Source organism: Lynx rufus, unplaced genomic scaffold, assembly GCF_022079265.1.
Source record: "Lynx rufus isolate CCGP_SWC_20201006 ecotype Redwood Valley unplaced genomic scaffold, mLynRuf1.p SCAF_2, whole genome shotgun sequence".
NCBI classification, from domain to species: domain Eukaryota; kingdom Metazoa; phylum Chordata; class Mammalia; order Carnivora; family Felidae; genus Lynx; species Lynx rufus.
The window spans coordinates 215,631,943-215,645,585 of NW_025814834.1; the positions used below are offsets into that span (position 1 = coordinate 215,631,943).

The window sequence follows — 13,643 nt, forward strand, 5'->3', positions numbered from 1 at the left end:
GTGTTATGGAGCTTACCTTCTCATTAGAGGGTGAAAGATCATAAACAATAAATATAATAAGTAAGTAAAACATATCATATAATGATAAATGCTACGGAAAAAATAAAGCAAAAAGAGTAGGGAAAAGGCAACGGAGAGTGCAGGACTTTCCATTTTAAATGGGGTGAGCCTCACTGCCACATGAGTACAAACAGGAAGGGGGTTAGCCATGCGCATATCCAGGGCAAGAGCCTTCCAAGACAAGGGTTCCTATTTTCAATACTTAGTCATATTCTCTTCTTCCTTGTTTCATTTATATTAGAGCTTTATATTTTCTCCTAAGAACCGCTTTGGCTGCAACACGAAGCTCATAATGTGTCATATCTGTTATCGTTCAGTTCCAGGTAATTCCACATTTCTTTTTTGACCTGTAGTTAGACGCATGCTCTGTTTTAAAAACTTCCAAATGTGTGAGGGATTTTAAAATTTTTTCCCCTGTATTAATTACCTAACCTAATGTCCTAGTCAGAAAACATGATCGGTTTGATCCTGCATTCTGAAACTCTCTGTTCTTTGGATATTAGGAAAGAATGTGCATTCTCCAACTGTAGAGTGCAAAGGATCAGATCCACCTTGTTAGCTGTGTTGTTTCATTTGTTCATATGCTTACTGACGCTCATTCTTTTTGATCTATCCATGCACCAAAGGGATGTGTCAAAATCTCCCGTTATGAATATATGTCACTTTCTTCTAGTTCTACCGTTACTTGCTTTATTGTTGCTGCTGTCACACAAGTATGTGTGTATACTTTGGAAACTGTTACATCCTACTGTTAAACAATACACAGTGCTTATGTCTAGTAGCATTTTGTGCCTTGAAGACTAATCTATTGTTTACCCCAATCTTCTCTTGTTTAGTATTTGCATGGAATATCTTTCCCTTTTCTTTCACTTCCAACAAAACGTTGAAAGTTCTAACCTACTGCTTCAGGTATGTCTTCTATAAACCCAGATAAAGCTGGGTTCTGTTTCATTTTTAACCCGGATCTAAGCCTTTCACTGTGATTCACTGTGATTACTGACCTAGTCTTCATTTCTTTTAACCGTCTTATTTTGTGCCATTTGTCTTTCTTTTAAAATTTGTGCTTCCATCCCCCCAGACTCCCAACCCCCATTCCATATTTTCCCTTCACTGCTTTGGAAAACATACTCCATTCCTGTTCTTTTAGTGGCCACCCCTGAAATTGTATCAAGTACCCTTAACTCAAAATCTAAAAGTTGGCCAGTATCTTCACCGCTCTCCCAAGTACACAGGGACGTTAGTGCTTGCTCTCATGACCTCCCCCCGGCCCCTGCCCTTCCATGCTACTGCTATCCAGCATGTTGTACCTAACTCGTTTTTTCACTTCTCTCCCTCGATATTATTGTATATACTGTTACCATGGTTTTACACTACCCCTGTCTGTTTAGATTTACCACATGTATTATTCACTCACCCTTCCTTCGTGCATCTCAGACATTAGTCCTGAGATCATTTTCCTTCTTCGTCAACTACATCTGTTAACAGCTGGGGTCTTCAGAAGCGGCAGACTACCAGGATGTCTGCGTGTGTTTGTTTTCTGAATCTATACATATCTTTATCTCACCTGTGCTTCTCAGAGACTGGTGCCCAAGGCTTCACAATTCCCAGTGGACAGCTAATTCACCTTCAGCGTTTGACACTATTATCCCACCATCTGACTTCCATCATTCAGACATCTAACTATCATTCTTTGGTAGACGATCTCTTTTCTCTCTCTGGCTGCACTAAAGGTCATTTGTCTTTGATGTTCTGAAATTTTACCATAAAATGTCCAGATATGAATTTCTCTTTGTTTCATCAGCAGGCGAGCTGCTGGGCTTTTTGAATCTGAGGATTCATATCATTTATCAACTCTAGAAAAATTCTTAGCCATTTATCTTTTGGATCATGGCTTCCAAACCAGTAGAGGAAAACACATGGAATAAAGCGGGGTGTGGGGAATCGCTCTAAGTCTCTCTGTTCTTACCTTTTGAAATGTCTATTAGATACTGGTTGGATCTGTGTCCGTTATGTCTCTAAATATCTTGCATATTTTTATCTCTTTCTCTTTGAGGCACACACTGTATTATTTCTTCAGCTCTACCATTCGGTTTCTTAACTCTCTCTTTAGCTATGTCCTATCAACTGTTTTAACTCTCACATCACGTTTCCAATTTGAATTATCTTTTCATTTCTAGAAATTCTACTTGGTTCTGTTTCAAACGTGCTTGGTTGTCTTTATAGCTGCTCTCCCCTTTTCATGTTTTCAGTTCCCTTTGTAATTTATGTAAACATATGTATTTTGTATTGTCCATCTGGTAATTCCAAAAACCAAAAATATATAGGTGAATAATTCTACTGTTACTGGTACTGCCATGTTACTCACGGTGGCTTTCATCTGGTGTGTGCTTTGAGTTTTGACCATGAGTTCATACTTCTTGGAAATTTTTCTAAGGAAATTCTCTGAAGACATGATTTACATCTGCTTCCGTAAGATGCCTTAAAAGCAGCATAGGCCTGGGTCCACTGCTAGTTCTCAGCTTGAGGCTCGTCAGACTGTACCAATAGTGTAAATCGAGGTACTAAACCCGTATGAAGTCACCCACTGGCCATGAAATTACACAGTTGACTTGATTTTTAAAAAATGTATCTACTCAGAGCAAAGGTGGTAAGGGCACCATTGTTTTTACTCTGTGGGATTGATTTTCTTCTACTTCATCTTTTCCCTGAGAGTGTCGTCCTTTCGGAATTCTTATCTAAGGTGAGGCGATCTCTGATCGGCCTCCTCACCCCAACCCATCAACTTGCTGAAGCTCTGTTCCGGTGCCTCTCAACCTTTTTCACTTCATAACACACCCAGAAAATACTATTTGTCTGGTCCACTGACACAAACTGTGGGAGCTGCTTCAGGGCAGAGGAGACGGGTCCTGGCGCAGGGGGTTCTTTATTCTGCCCAAGGAATAAAGGAACTGATACCTCAGCCACTCTATTAGCATTCACAGCACACTTACAGCACCGAAACACTCTGCTCTGGACATCCTGACCCTTATGGAGCTCCTAAGGCATCTGGCTTCCCTGTGTGTACCCTTCCCTTCCAAACGTTTACATTTCACTGATCAGTAAAACTTGGAAGAAATTCTCAGGGACTGACATATGCTCGCCAACATGGTATATACAAAGTAAGGACATTAGAAAACATTTTTCAAAAAACTTTTTTACCACTTACACCATTATTTCATAAAAGACATTTCAATACAAAAAGCTAAGCAACTTATAAAGAACATTTCAGAACAATACAAAGACCTATAAGCCTCACAGATCTCACACTAATTTGCTAATAAGGACTGGTGTAAATCTCTGGGTGGACTAGAGACTGAAGTGACCGAATCTTTCCCTTTCCATAAATCCCACAGCTTATCGGACAACTGGCTTACTTTACCTTTTTTCACAAGAGACACCATCGATATCCATGCTCTGGGAACGTGAGAGAGACTGAGATTGGGTTTCAAGGCTATTGGAGGGCGAGCTGCTGAGAGAACTGACTCCTTCACTGCTCTGGCTTCGATGAGCTACTCCTAACCAGAAAAGACACGAGAAATTTAAGTTTCCTGTGAAGTAACATGAAAGCCACTTGTAATGGCAACAGTAGTCATACACAATCGGCATCCACACCACCAAAACAGTCAGCAAATGAGGATTCTCTATCGGGAGATCATGCTAACAGTGTAACGTTAAAGTCATGGAAACATCAGCAAGAAATCAGAGTGCATCCATATACGTTGCCTGAGGTCAGCGACAGAGCTACATCTGGTAACTAAAATGGACTCCTCATTGCTTTTTCTTTCGCCAGTTCAAATATGGTCCCTGAATACAAATTAGCTACCATGATTGTCCAGAAAAAAATCCTTGAAACGTGCCAGAAATAAGATAAATTAATAAATGGCTATAGAGATATACAGATGGACAGATGTGTGATAAAGCAAATAGACCACAATGTTAACGGTGGGAGCTAGATGACAGGTATATAGGTGTTCGTTCCAAGTCTTTCAACTTTGCTGTATGCTTACGATCTGCGCAATAAGATGTTGACAACATGCAAACAGAGCCATCGATAACCAATGTCCTTAAATACAGATCATTCACTGACTGAACATCTCATCTGATGATGGGGAAAATAAAAACCCTGACATTGACCTTGCTTTCATGGAACCTACAGTACAGTGAACCACAGCCCTGCGTACGGGGCCGATTATTTCTCATCCGTGTCTTTGAAACCATGTTTATCCCATAGAATTTAAAAAAATACTTTAACTCTACAATTATCTTTCCACAAAAAAGTTTTACCCAGGCATTTGCAAGTACTTTAAAAAATATATACCTATGTTGCTGCAAGGAAAATCAGACTCACGTTAAAAAAAAAAAAAAAAAAAAAAAAAAAACTTGAGTTGCCATTTGTAGCTAAAATAACTACCAAGTGGATAACCTTTAACCCTCCCAGCACTCCAGGAGAGTAAACCTGCCACTCCTATGTGTCTCTCTCATTGAAGAAGATCACTAAACGTTCATCCATTCTTCACAGGTTTTAACGTGTCTGTTTCTTAAAGCTTCCTCGGGACTCATGAAAGAGAAAAGACACTGAATCCTGACTATTCCTAAGTAGACTCAAGGAAAATACAGAAAACATCTGATGTGGCAAGAATTTTAACTAAGCTCAGGGAAGACAGTAAAACTTTAAGAATGTCTTCTTAAACATTCAAGAATGTAACCCAAAGTGAGTTCTCAGTAACTATTTACTGAAGATCACAAAACATCCATCCATTCCTGATAGCTAGAATCATGACACGTATCACAAGGAAAGGTCTGACATTTTAAAATAAAATTAATCAATAATAAAGTTTAGCAACTTTTATGGGGTATCAGTTAAGCAGCTTTAAAATTTCTACCTTATAAAACCAGTCTTAAAATTAAACTAAGTTGTTCAAAAACACTGTGTTTATAACATAGCACACTCTGCTATGCTACACGTACAATAACCCTATGGTAACACAGTGCCAGAGTTCACCATAGAGTCCAGGATACTGTAGTTGCGATATTTTTATAAAACATCAAGTATATTATCTGAATTCTTTTCCTGAACCCTCCCCACGGGCTCTTCACATCCTGGGTCCAGTGGGGCAGTTCTCCCCAGAATTTACTACGTATCCTTGGTCTGTCCACACCCTCCAGAATTTGGGTGACCTCGTTGCGGTCTTAAACTTAAAAAAACGTATGGTGTCTTTGAATCCATCTAAATCAACTATTGATTTGGCTAAAGCCAAATCGAGCAACACCACAAAATATCGCTTTGTTTGCAAATCACACACACAGGCTTCTGTGGTCCTCGGTCCTCACTCTACCATTCCTAACTTGGGAAATCGCTGTCAGGAAGCCAAATTTCAAGGAAGGAATGGAGAACCCCGCTTCTTCATCTCCGTAAGGGCAGGTATTGAAGAATTATAACGGATATAATCTCCGGTTCTCTTTGACGAGATTTAAAAATTTAAAAACAATTCTTCAAAAAATGAGGGTGTGTAAGTAAGCCTTGCCTGCTTAATAAAATATGAACTACAAACTTTCAAGATGGCAGCTATCCAAACTTTTGTTCCTAATAAGAGCTTGTTAAAGGTAAATTATCCATTCTGTGCGGGAAGGCCATAATTTTAAAGGAAATAAGGAGGATTTTATTTCTCTAAGATTTGCCTCCCAGAACGGTAGTATTTCCTGAATGCTATTTCCTTTCAGGTATAAGCCAGACCAAGTGCCTATTTAAGCTGTAACACTAGATCTAGTCCAGTATTTTACACACACACACACACACACACACACACACACACACACACAAAGGGGCTTGCTAAATTATAGTATAAAAAGAAGCACAGAATTGCCAGAAGGTACCTTAAAGCCCCAATAAAACTGTTAAAAAGGTGTGCGGGTGGTGGGGAGTGACTTTACAATCTTAGCCATCTTCTTCTTTTACAGATGAGAATACGGAGACCTGTGAAGTCTAAGAACTTCCTTTAGCAAGTCAGAAACAGAGGCAAGATTAAAACACATGTCTCTTGACTCCAAGGAAAATGCTGCTATTTCCTCTGCCCCAAACTGCTGAACAATTCTTTGATCACAGCTATTTTAAATCAAAGCTATATGTTTCTACATCCTAAAATTATAAAAGCTGGGGCGCCTGGGTGCCTCAGTCGGTTAAGTGTTCGATTTTGGCTCAGGTCATGATTTCAAGGATTGTGGGTTCGAGCCCTGTGTCGGGGCTCTGTGCTGACAGCTCAGAGTCTGGAGCCCACTTCGGATTCTGTGTCGCCCTCTCTCTCTTTGCCCCTCCCCCACTCGTGCTCTGTCTCTCTCTCAAAAATAAACATTAAAATAAAATTATAAAAGCGAAACTTAAAAAGGTATTAGTGTTATAAAAAGAATCATTCCTTCCATTACTTATCAAAATTCTAAGGCTTATTTACATAGATCTTGACAATGAACTAAGCTAAAAGGTTAACATTCATGGAAAATACAAAGTACACTAGTACTTTCTTTGGCCAATACCAAACTCACCCTCTCAATACGACTTATAATGAACATTTTCTACTCCATAAAACCGACTCATATATTCAGTCAGCAGCTAACTTCCTAGTGAAAACATTTTGTTCTTGTGACTAAACACAAATAAAATGAAATTTCAAACGTGTAAAGAAATATAGTGGTATCTAAAATATCGAGATAAGACGACCAACAACTCGAATTAGAAAAATGGTTTGATCTTCTTATTTATGAGACAGAGTATTCCCTTCCTTAGTGTCAAAAGGGTGGATCATGCCAAGAATCATACATCTGGACTCAAAAGATCTTGAAGGCTCCTTGGAGAAACGGTGGAGTCTACAGCTAGTGCAAAACAAAGATGGGATGAGCCTGGGGCATCTGATAGTGCCAGCAAGACAGTGCTCAAAAAAAAATAAAAATAAAAGGATGACTGTGCCAAACAGAGTCGTCAACCCAAAAGAGATCCCAATGACGAAAGCTAGAACAATTTGTGTAAAATAATAAAGCAAAAATAAATAATAATTTGAATTATAACTCAAAGTACAAAATAAATATACATGAGTTCATACCGATGTATGTAAGCATTAACTTAGTAACTGGGGAAAAGGGGGTGAATGTCCCTTACAGAAGAATCCCAAATAATGTATCTATATGTAGATACTCCCCACTCCAGAAGGTAAAACTTAGCTCCCACTGCTTGAGTGGGGTAGGCTGGACTTAAGAACTCACTACTGAAGAATTGAGTCTGGAAAGGGAAAAGAATCGTTACTTCACAGTAGAGAGACCTGGCAGACTGGAGCTTAACTCGGTGGTGAAGGTCAACGTGACCGGCAGTGCGGCAGGGCCCTTTGCCTGTGTGATACTCTCCCCCCTAAAACCCCACACCCCAGACTAATCATGAGAAAAACACTAGACGAAGCCAAATTAAGAGACATTCTATACAATGCTCTTCAAAACTGTCAAGAAAATGAAAAGCACAGAAACACTGAGAAACTGTCACAGACCAAAGGAGATTCATCTTTAGTTTGGTTAATAGCAGTATACCAAAGATTTTTATGGTTTCAGGTCTCACAGTTAGGTCTAGTTCCTCGTGTATTTTAGATATTAGCCACTTATCAGATACACGATTTGCACATTTTTTCTCCCATTCTATAAGCTGCCTTTTCAGTGTTGATGGTTTCCTTTGCTTCACGGAACCTTTTTACTTTGCTTGTTTATTTTTGCTTTTGTTGCCTTTGCTTTTGGAGTCAGAGCCAAAAACCAGCGCCAAGACTGATGTCAAGGTACTTACCATGAGCCTATGTTTTCTGCTAGGAGTTTCATGGTTTCCAGTCTTACGTTCAAGTCTTTACCCATTTTCAGCTACTTTTTGTGTGGTGTAAGACAGTCCAGCTTCATTCTGTCGCATATGGCTGTCCATTTGCTGAAGAGACTGCCCCCAATGTACATTCATGGCTCCTTTGTCATAAATTAATTGACCATATATGGGTGGTCAGTTTCTGGGCTCTCTATTCTTTTCCATTAACCTATGTGAATGTTTTTATGCCAGGTCATGCAATTTTGATTACTATAGCTTTGTAACAGCTTGAAATCAGGTAGTGTGACACCTTCAGCTTTGTTCTTCTTTCTCAGGACTGTTTTGGCTATTTGGGGTCTTCTGTGGTTCTGTATAAATTTTAGGATTATTCTATTTCTGTGAAAATATGCCACTGGAATTTTCATAGGGATTGCATTGAATCTACAGATTGCTTTAGCTTGGTATGGACATTTTATCAATATTAATTCTTTCAATCCATGAGCACAGAAGATCTTTCCATTTATCTGTGTCTTTTTAAAATTCTTCCATCAACACCTTGTAATTTTCAGTGCATACATCTTCCACCTCCTTGGTTAAATTTATTCCTCGATATTTTGTTCTTTTTGATGCAATTGTAAATGGGATTATTTTATTTCTATTTCCAGTAGTCCATTACAAGCGTATGGAAACACAAGAGATTTTTGTATACTGATTTTTTTATCTGACAACTTTACTGAATTCATTATCAAGTTTTAACAGTATTTGGGTGGAGTCTTCAGCGTTTTGTACACATAGTATCAAGTCGCCTGCAAATAGTGACAGTTCTACTTCCTTTCCAATCCTGATGTGTGGTTTTTTTGTTTTTTTTGCCTAATTGCCTGGTTAGGACTTCCGAAATTGGGTTGAATAAAAGTGGCAGGAATGAGCAAACTTCTTTTGTTCGTAATCTTAGAGGGAAACTTTTTGGGTTTTCATCTGTGAGTGTAACGTTAGCTGTGGACCGGTCAAACATGCCTTTATTACACTGAGGCACATTCCCTCTATATGCACTTTGTTGAGAGTTTTTATCATAAATGGATGTTGAATTTTGTCAAACGCTTATTCTGCAAGCTCATACGATTTTTATCCTTCGTTTTGCTAATGTGGTGTATCGCACTGGTTGGCATGCAGATGTTGAACCCTCCCTAGATCCCAGAAATAAATCCCACTTGATCACAGTATACGTATGATCCTTTAGCGTCCTACTGATTTTGGTTAGCTACTATTTTGTTGAGGATTTCCGCACCTATATTCATCACGGATACTGGCCTATAATTTTCTTTTCTCGTGGTGTCCTTTCCTGATTTGTTTGGGCACCAGGGTAATGGCTAGTCCCACAGAATTGTCTGGAAGTATCCGTCCCTCTTCCTCTTCTTTTTTTTGCGGCGGCGGGGCGGGGGATAGAGTTAGAGAAGGGTTGGTATTAATTCCTTGAGTTCACTAGTGAAGCTGTGTCTGGTCCTGGACTTTTGTTTGTTGGGAGGTTTTTGATTACAGACTCAAGTCTCCTTACTAGTAATCAGGCTATTTAGATTTTCTGTTTCTTCATGATCCCGTCTTAGAAGGCTGTGTGTCAAAATATTAGTATTTCTTTTTGTTGTTTTAATTAAAACATTAGTATTTCTTAAATGCACGCCCTTAGACTCCAATCGGGAGCCTGGAGACAGATGGGGAGAAAAACCACTAGCATATTCCCAAATCAAAAAAAGAGAATTACTTCCTGGATGCAGACCTACTATGAGCTCAACAGAGAAGAGAAATGTAAGATAGCTTTATTCAGAGTTTGCAATCTAGTTAGCAAAACAAGATAAATGCACACAAAATTAAGAATGGCATGTGCAGCACAATTTCTAAGGGTTTGAAGTGTCTGGAGTGAGTGTGATGGTTACTGGAGCAGGAGCAGAGTTGCTCTGAAAACAGGAAATGAAGTTAAATGAAGGGTGGGGGGGGCTCATCACAGAGGACCCTGAAAGTTCCTGGACTGCATTCAGGTGCAAACATGGAGACAAGGAGGACTTCTGAGCAGGTGACGTGTCTGATCTCGCCTACTGAGCCATCAAGTCCCTCAAGGGATAGGAACTGCATTTTCTGGAAACCACTCTCACACACCATTTACTTCTGTGCCTTCCCTAGACTTGAGAGCACGAACTAAGCAGTGGAAGCAGCAATTTTGTGATGTTCACGTCCCACTATGTGGGCAGAGTGCTAGCGGGGAGTTTGGTTGGAGTCAGAGGCAACAGAAGCTCAAGGACCAGGTTGACCTGAATGGAGACAGAGGAGGAGAAAAAAGGGATCAAGCCCAGGTCGAAACAGGAAGCTGATTCCCAGAGCTAAGAAGACATCAGACTTCCTCCAGATTCACAAAATAAATATCGTGATCCTAGCAATAATGTCATACAATGCAGCCCATTATAATAAAAACACATACAGAACATCCTCCCCCTTTTGGTGGCCAAAATACATGCAAAACATGACCCCCTTGGGTAGCCGAAAAGTCACCCCAATGAGACGAAATGACTGTGCTGGTATAGGGTACACCAGGTACAGCTAAAGCAAAAAAGATTTCAACACCACCAAGAGCCTCCCAAGCCCCGCAGATGTGAGGGGTCTCACTACAGCCCTCTGGCCTTGGGACTTGTGCCTAAGCTGGGCCTCCAGCTTGCTTCTGAATCACCCTCCAGCCCTCTCTCTCCCCCAAGTGGGGGGAGACGAAGCTATAGACCAAGTGGAAACAATAGGGCTTCTTTCTGAAGAAGAAAAAAAAAAAGATTTAAATACTGGATTAGCAATCAACAATAGGACGAAGGGTTATAATTTTGTCACTGCTAACAGCATTCTTAGCCAAAGACAATTTACTATAAAAGCATGATTCTGATTTTGTTGAAATTTCTACAAAGGTACCACTATTAAGTAACAAAGTTCTGTATCAAAACCGGAGAAGGAAATTGAAGGGAAATTGAAGACGACCACTCTGCATCAATCATCACCAAGTCCATTTTTGCCCCAGGACCTCGGCATCTGCTGTTCCTTCTGTCAGGAAAGAACACCCAACAGATAACCACTTGGTTTGCTCCCCAGCTTCATTCAGGCTTCTGCTGAAACGTCATCTTCTTAATGAGGCCTACAGTCGTCTCTACCTTAAAACAGCAATGCCTTCCTCCCTCGCCAATACTGACTCCCAACATAATTCTCTCTTTTCTCCACAAGAATTCTCACCACCTGACAGATTTTATGGTTTCTAAACACAGTTTGTCTTCTCTTACTAGACCCTACACGACGTGACCCAGAACAGAACCTAACAAACACACGACAGGATTTAAATGCAAAGGTATTAAATAAAGGCTGCATGAACCTCCAGCACTCAGTGGATAGCTGATAACAACCGATACAAACCAAAATGTAAAACAGATAATAAAACATGTCAAGCAAATTTGGAGGGTTTGGAATAACAACTGTAATGGGATATGGAAGGATGTTCCCTATTTTCAAAAGTAATAATCCTGGGGTGTTTTTTTTGGGGGGGGGTGATTATTTAAGTAGGCTCCACACCCAACGTGGGGCTTTGAACTCATGACCCTGAGATCAAAAGTCGAATGCTCTACCGACTGAGCCAGCCAGGCACCCCAATCCTGTTTGTTTGTTTGTTTGTTTGTTTGTTTGTTTGTTTGTTTAAGGCAGAATTTTCACAGTCAGATAAACACTTGTGTGAAATTCTCCAAAAAAAACCTGACACCACAGAGATGGCAGCGGGAGGCAGAGACTACCTGTGACCGCACCAGCGTGGAGAGCTCCACACGAGGACATCCCCTCCTGCCAGACACGGGGTCCTCGGACACTGCTGCTGCGTGAGACTTGCCCATCTCTGCCTGCATCCATAGCTCCCACCACAGTGCCTAGCAAATGGAAGGCATTATGCAAGCGTTCGAAGGCATCGATGGAAACAGGGCCAAGACCATCTTCAAACATAAGAAGAATTTAGGTTAAACTAGTTTTAAGTATGTTAAAGACTAGCAGTCAGACAGAGGAAAGGGCTTCTGTGTTTCTTTCTGATCCAAACCCTGGAACTAGCCCAGAGGCCAAACACATCATCTGGTTTCTCGCTCCCTGCACACAGGCCCTGTTGTTCATTTCTGCTCCCAGAGCAGAGGTTCTTTTCCACAGATGGAGACGGAAATCAGGGGGCCAAAATTACAGTAGCTGTTTGATTAGCTGCTAGATCTTTTATTTAAAGCATTATCATGGAAGCACATAAATTACTATGTCACAATCTTTAAAAACATTGTGATAACCGTATTTCTGTATAATTGGTTTCCTTTGTAATCCTCCGTTTTATGATATACGTTTAAAACTACGCTTGGAGAGGCTGATCAAAGGCTTCACCGGTTTGCCAGAACTCATGGAATGACAACAGTCTTTTAAGAACGCCAGCTCCGGAGGGTAGAAAAGGCACCCGGAGAACTTGGTCCGCCAGACTTAATAATCCTGTCAAGATAAAACCAGCTGATAAAGGACTCACTGGAGACTCTTGTGCAAGAATGACCACGTCTTCAGAGAGGTCACGACAGCCAGAAAGGGTGAGGCTTCGGTTGGATATATTCAAGATGTCTGAGAGGTAGACATCAGAGGGAACAGAAGGAAGATAAGTATGATTTCAAAACAGGACTGTAAAATAAAAATCCTCCAGGAGGGTTAAGAGTTCCTGAAGGCTGGGCAAAGCAATCTAAAGATGGGGGAAGGAACTAAGAAAACCAGTTTGTCCTCCCAGGAACTTAATGAGCACAGGTTTTTCAAAGGAAATGAAAGAACACCTTCTCCCCGCCCAGATGGTAAGTTCTTCCAGGAAAGAAATTGGACCTCGCTCATCTTCACGTTCCCACGACTTGCTGCCGGGTCTGACCCACAGGAAGCCCTAAATAAACGTCAGTGAACGGACACGTAAACGCAACAGAATCAATGACAGCTGTAAAAAAGTAACAATTAGCTGTAGGAAAAATATTACCCACACACACAAAGTTTTAAGACAGGCAAAAGCAATGTCATATTAACAGTGCGGTAAAAGAGAGAGAGAGAGAGGGAGAGAGAGAGAAAGAAAAAAACGTCTGAGCATGATAAATGCAAAATTCTGAACAGCAGTGACCTGCTGGTGTGGGGGAGAGAGGTGGAGAGCCAGAGACTCCGTCAGGGGTTCAAGGCATTACTATGTCTCACATACGTTATTTATCGTGTAGGTCCAGAATATTCTGTAGTAAGCTTTTAGGCAAAATCTTAGAAAAAAATTGGCTTATGGGCTTTTTAAACTCTGCTCCGAGTGCCAGGAAAAGCAAAGAGACAGACTAAAGTGGGTCACAGTGAAAGACTTATGTTAGTAAATGTTCTCTAAATAGAACTCAAGGGGTACCTGGCTGGCTATGTCGGTGCGGCATGCAACGCTTGATCTCGGGGTTGTGAGTTTGAGCCCCACGTTGGACGTAGAGATTACTTTTTAAAAACATCAATTTAATCAATCAATCAAGCTCAAGTCTTATTTTGCGTCTAACATTCCCAAGAAACTATTTTTTCTTTCATTTATTCACTTAACTAGTGGCACTAACAGAGTGCCTACTATGTGCCAGCATGGTTCTGGGGACAAGGGAATGAACAGCAGTGATGAGGTCCCTGCTCTAACCTTATGTTCTAAAGGGAGGAG

General features: G+C 40.6%; 1 protein-coding gene across 4 annotated transcripts in view; it reads right to left on the reverse strand.

The window, feature by feature from the left end:
* UBE4B (ubiquitination factor E4B) overlaps positions 1 to 13,643 on the reverse strand; it is a 121,779-nt gene that overhangs the window by 62,460 nt on the left and 45,676 nt on the right. For 2 of the 4 annotated variants that reach the window (XM_047083107.1, XM_047083109.1), the window contains exons 3-4: positions 11,722 to 11,850; positions 3,479 to 3,614 (exon numbers count right to left, since the gene is read on the reverse strand). In XM_047083107.1, the coding sequence (XP_046939063.1) occupies positions 3,479 to 3,614; positions 11,722 to 11,850 (265 nt within the window). The remainder of the gene's footprint in view (positions 1 to 3,478; positions 3,615 to 11,721; positions 11,851 to 13,643) is intronic. The other 2 variants (XM_047083110.1, XM_047083108.1) reach the window with 1 other exon arrangement.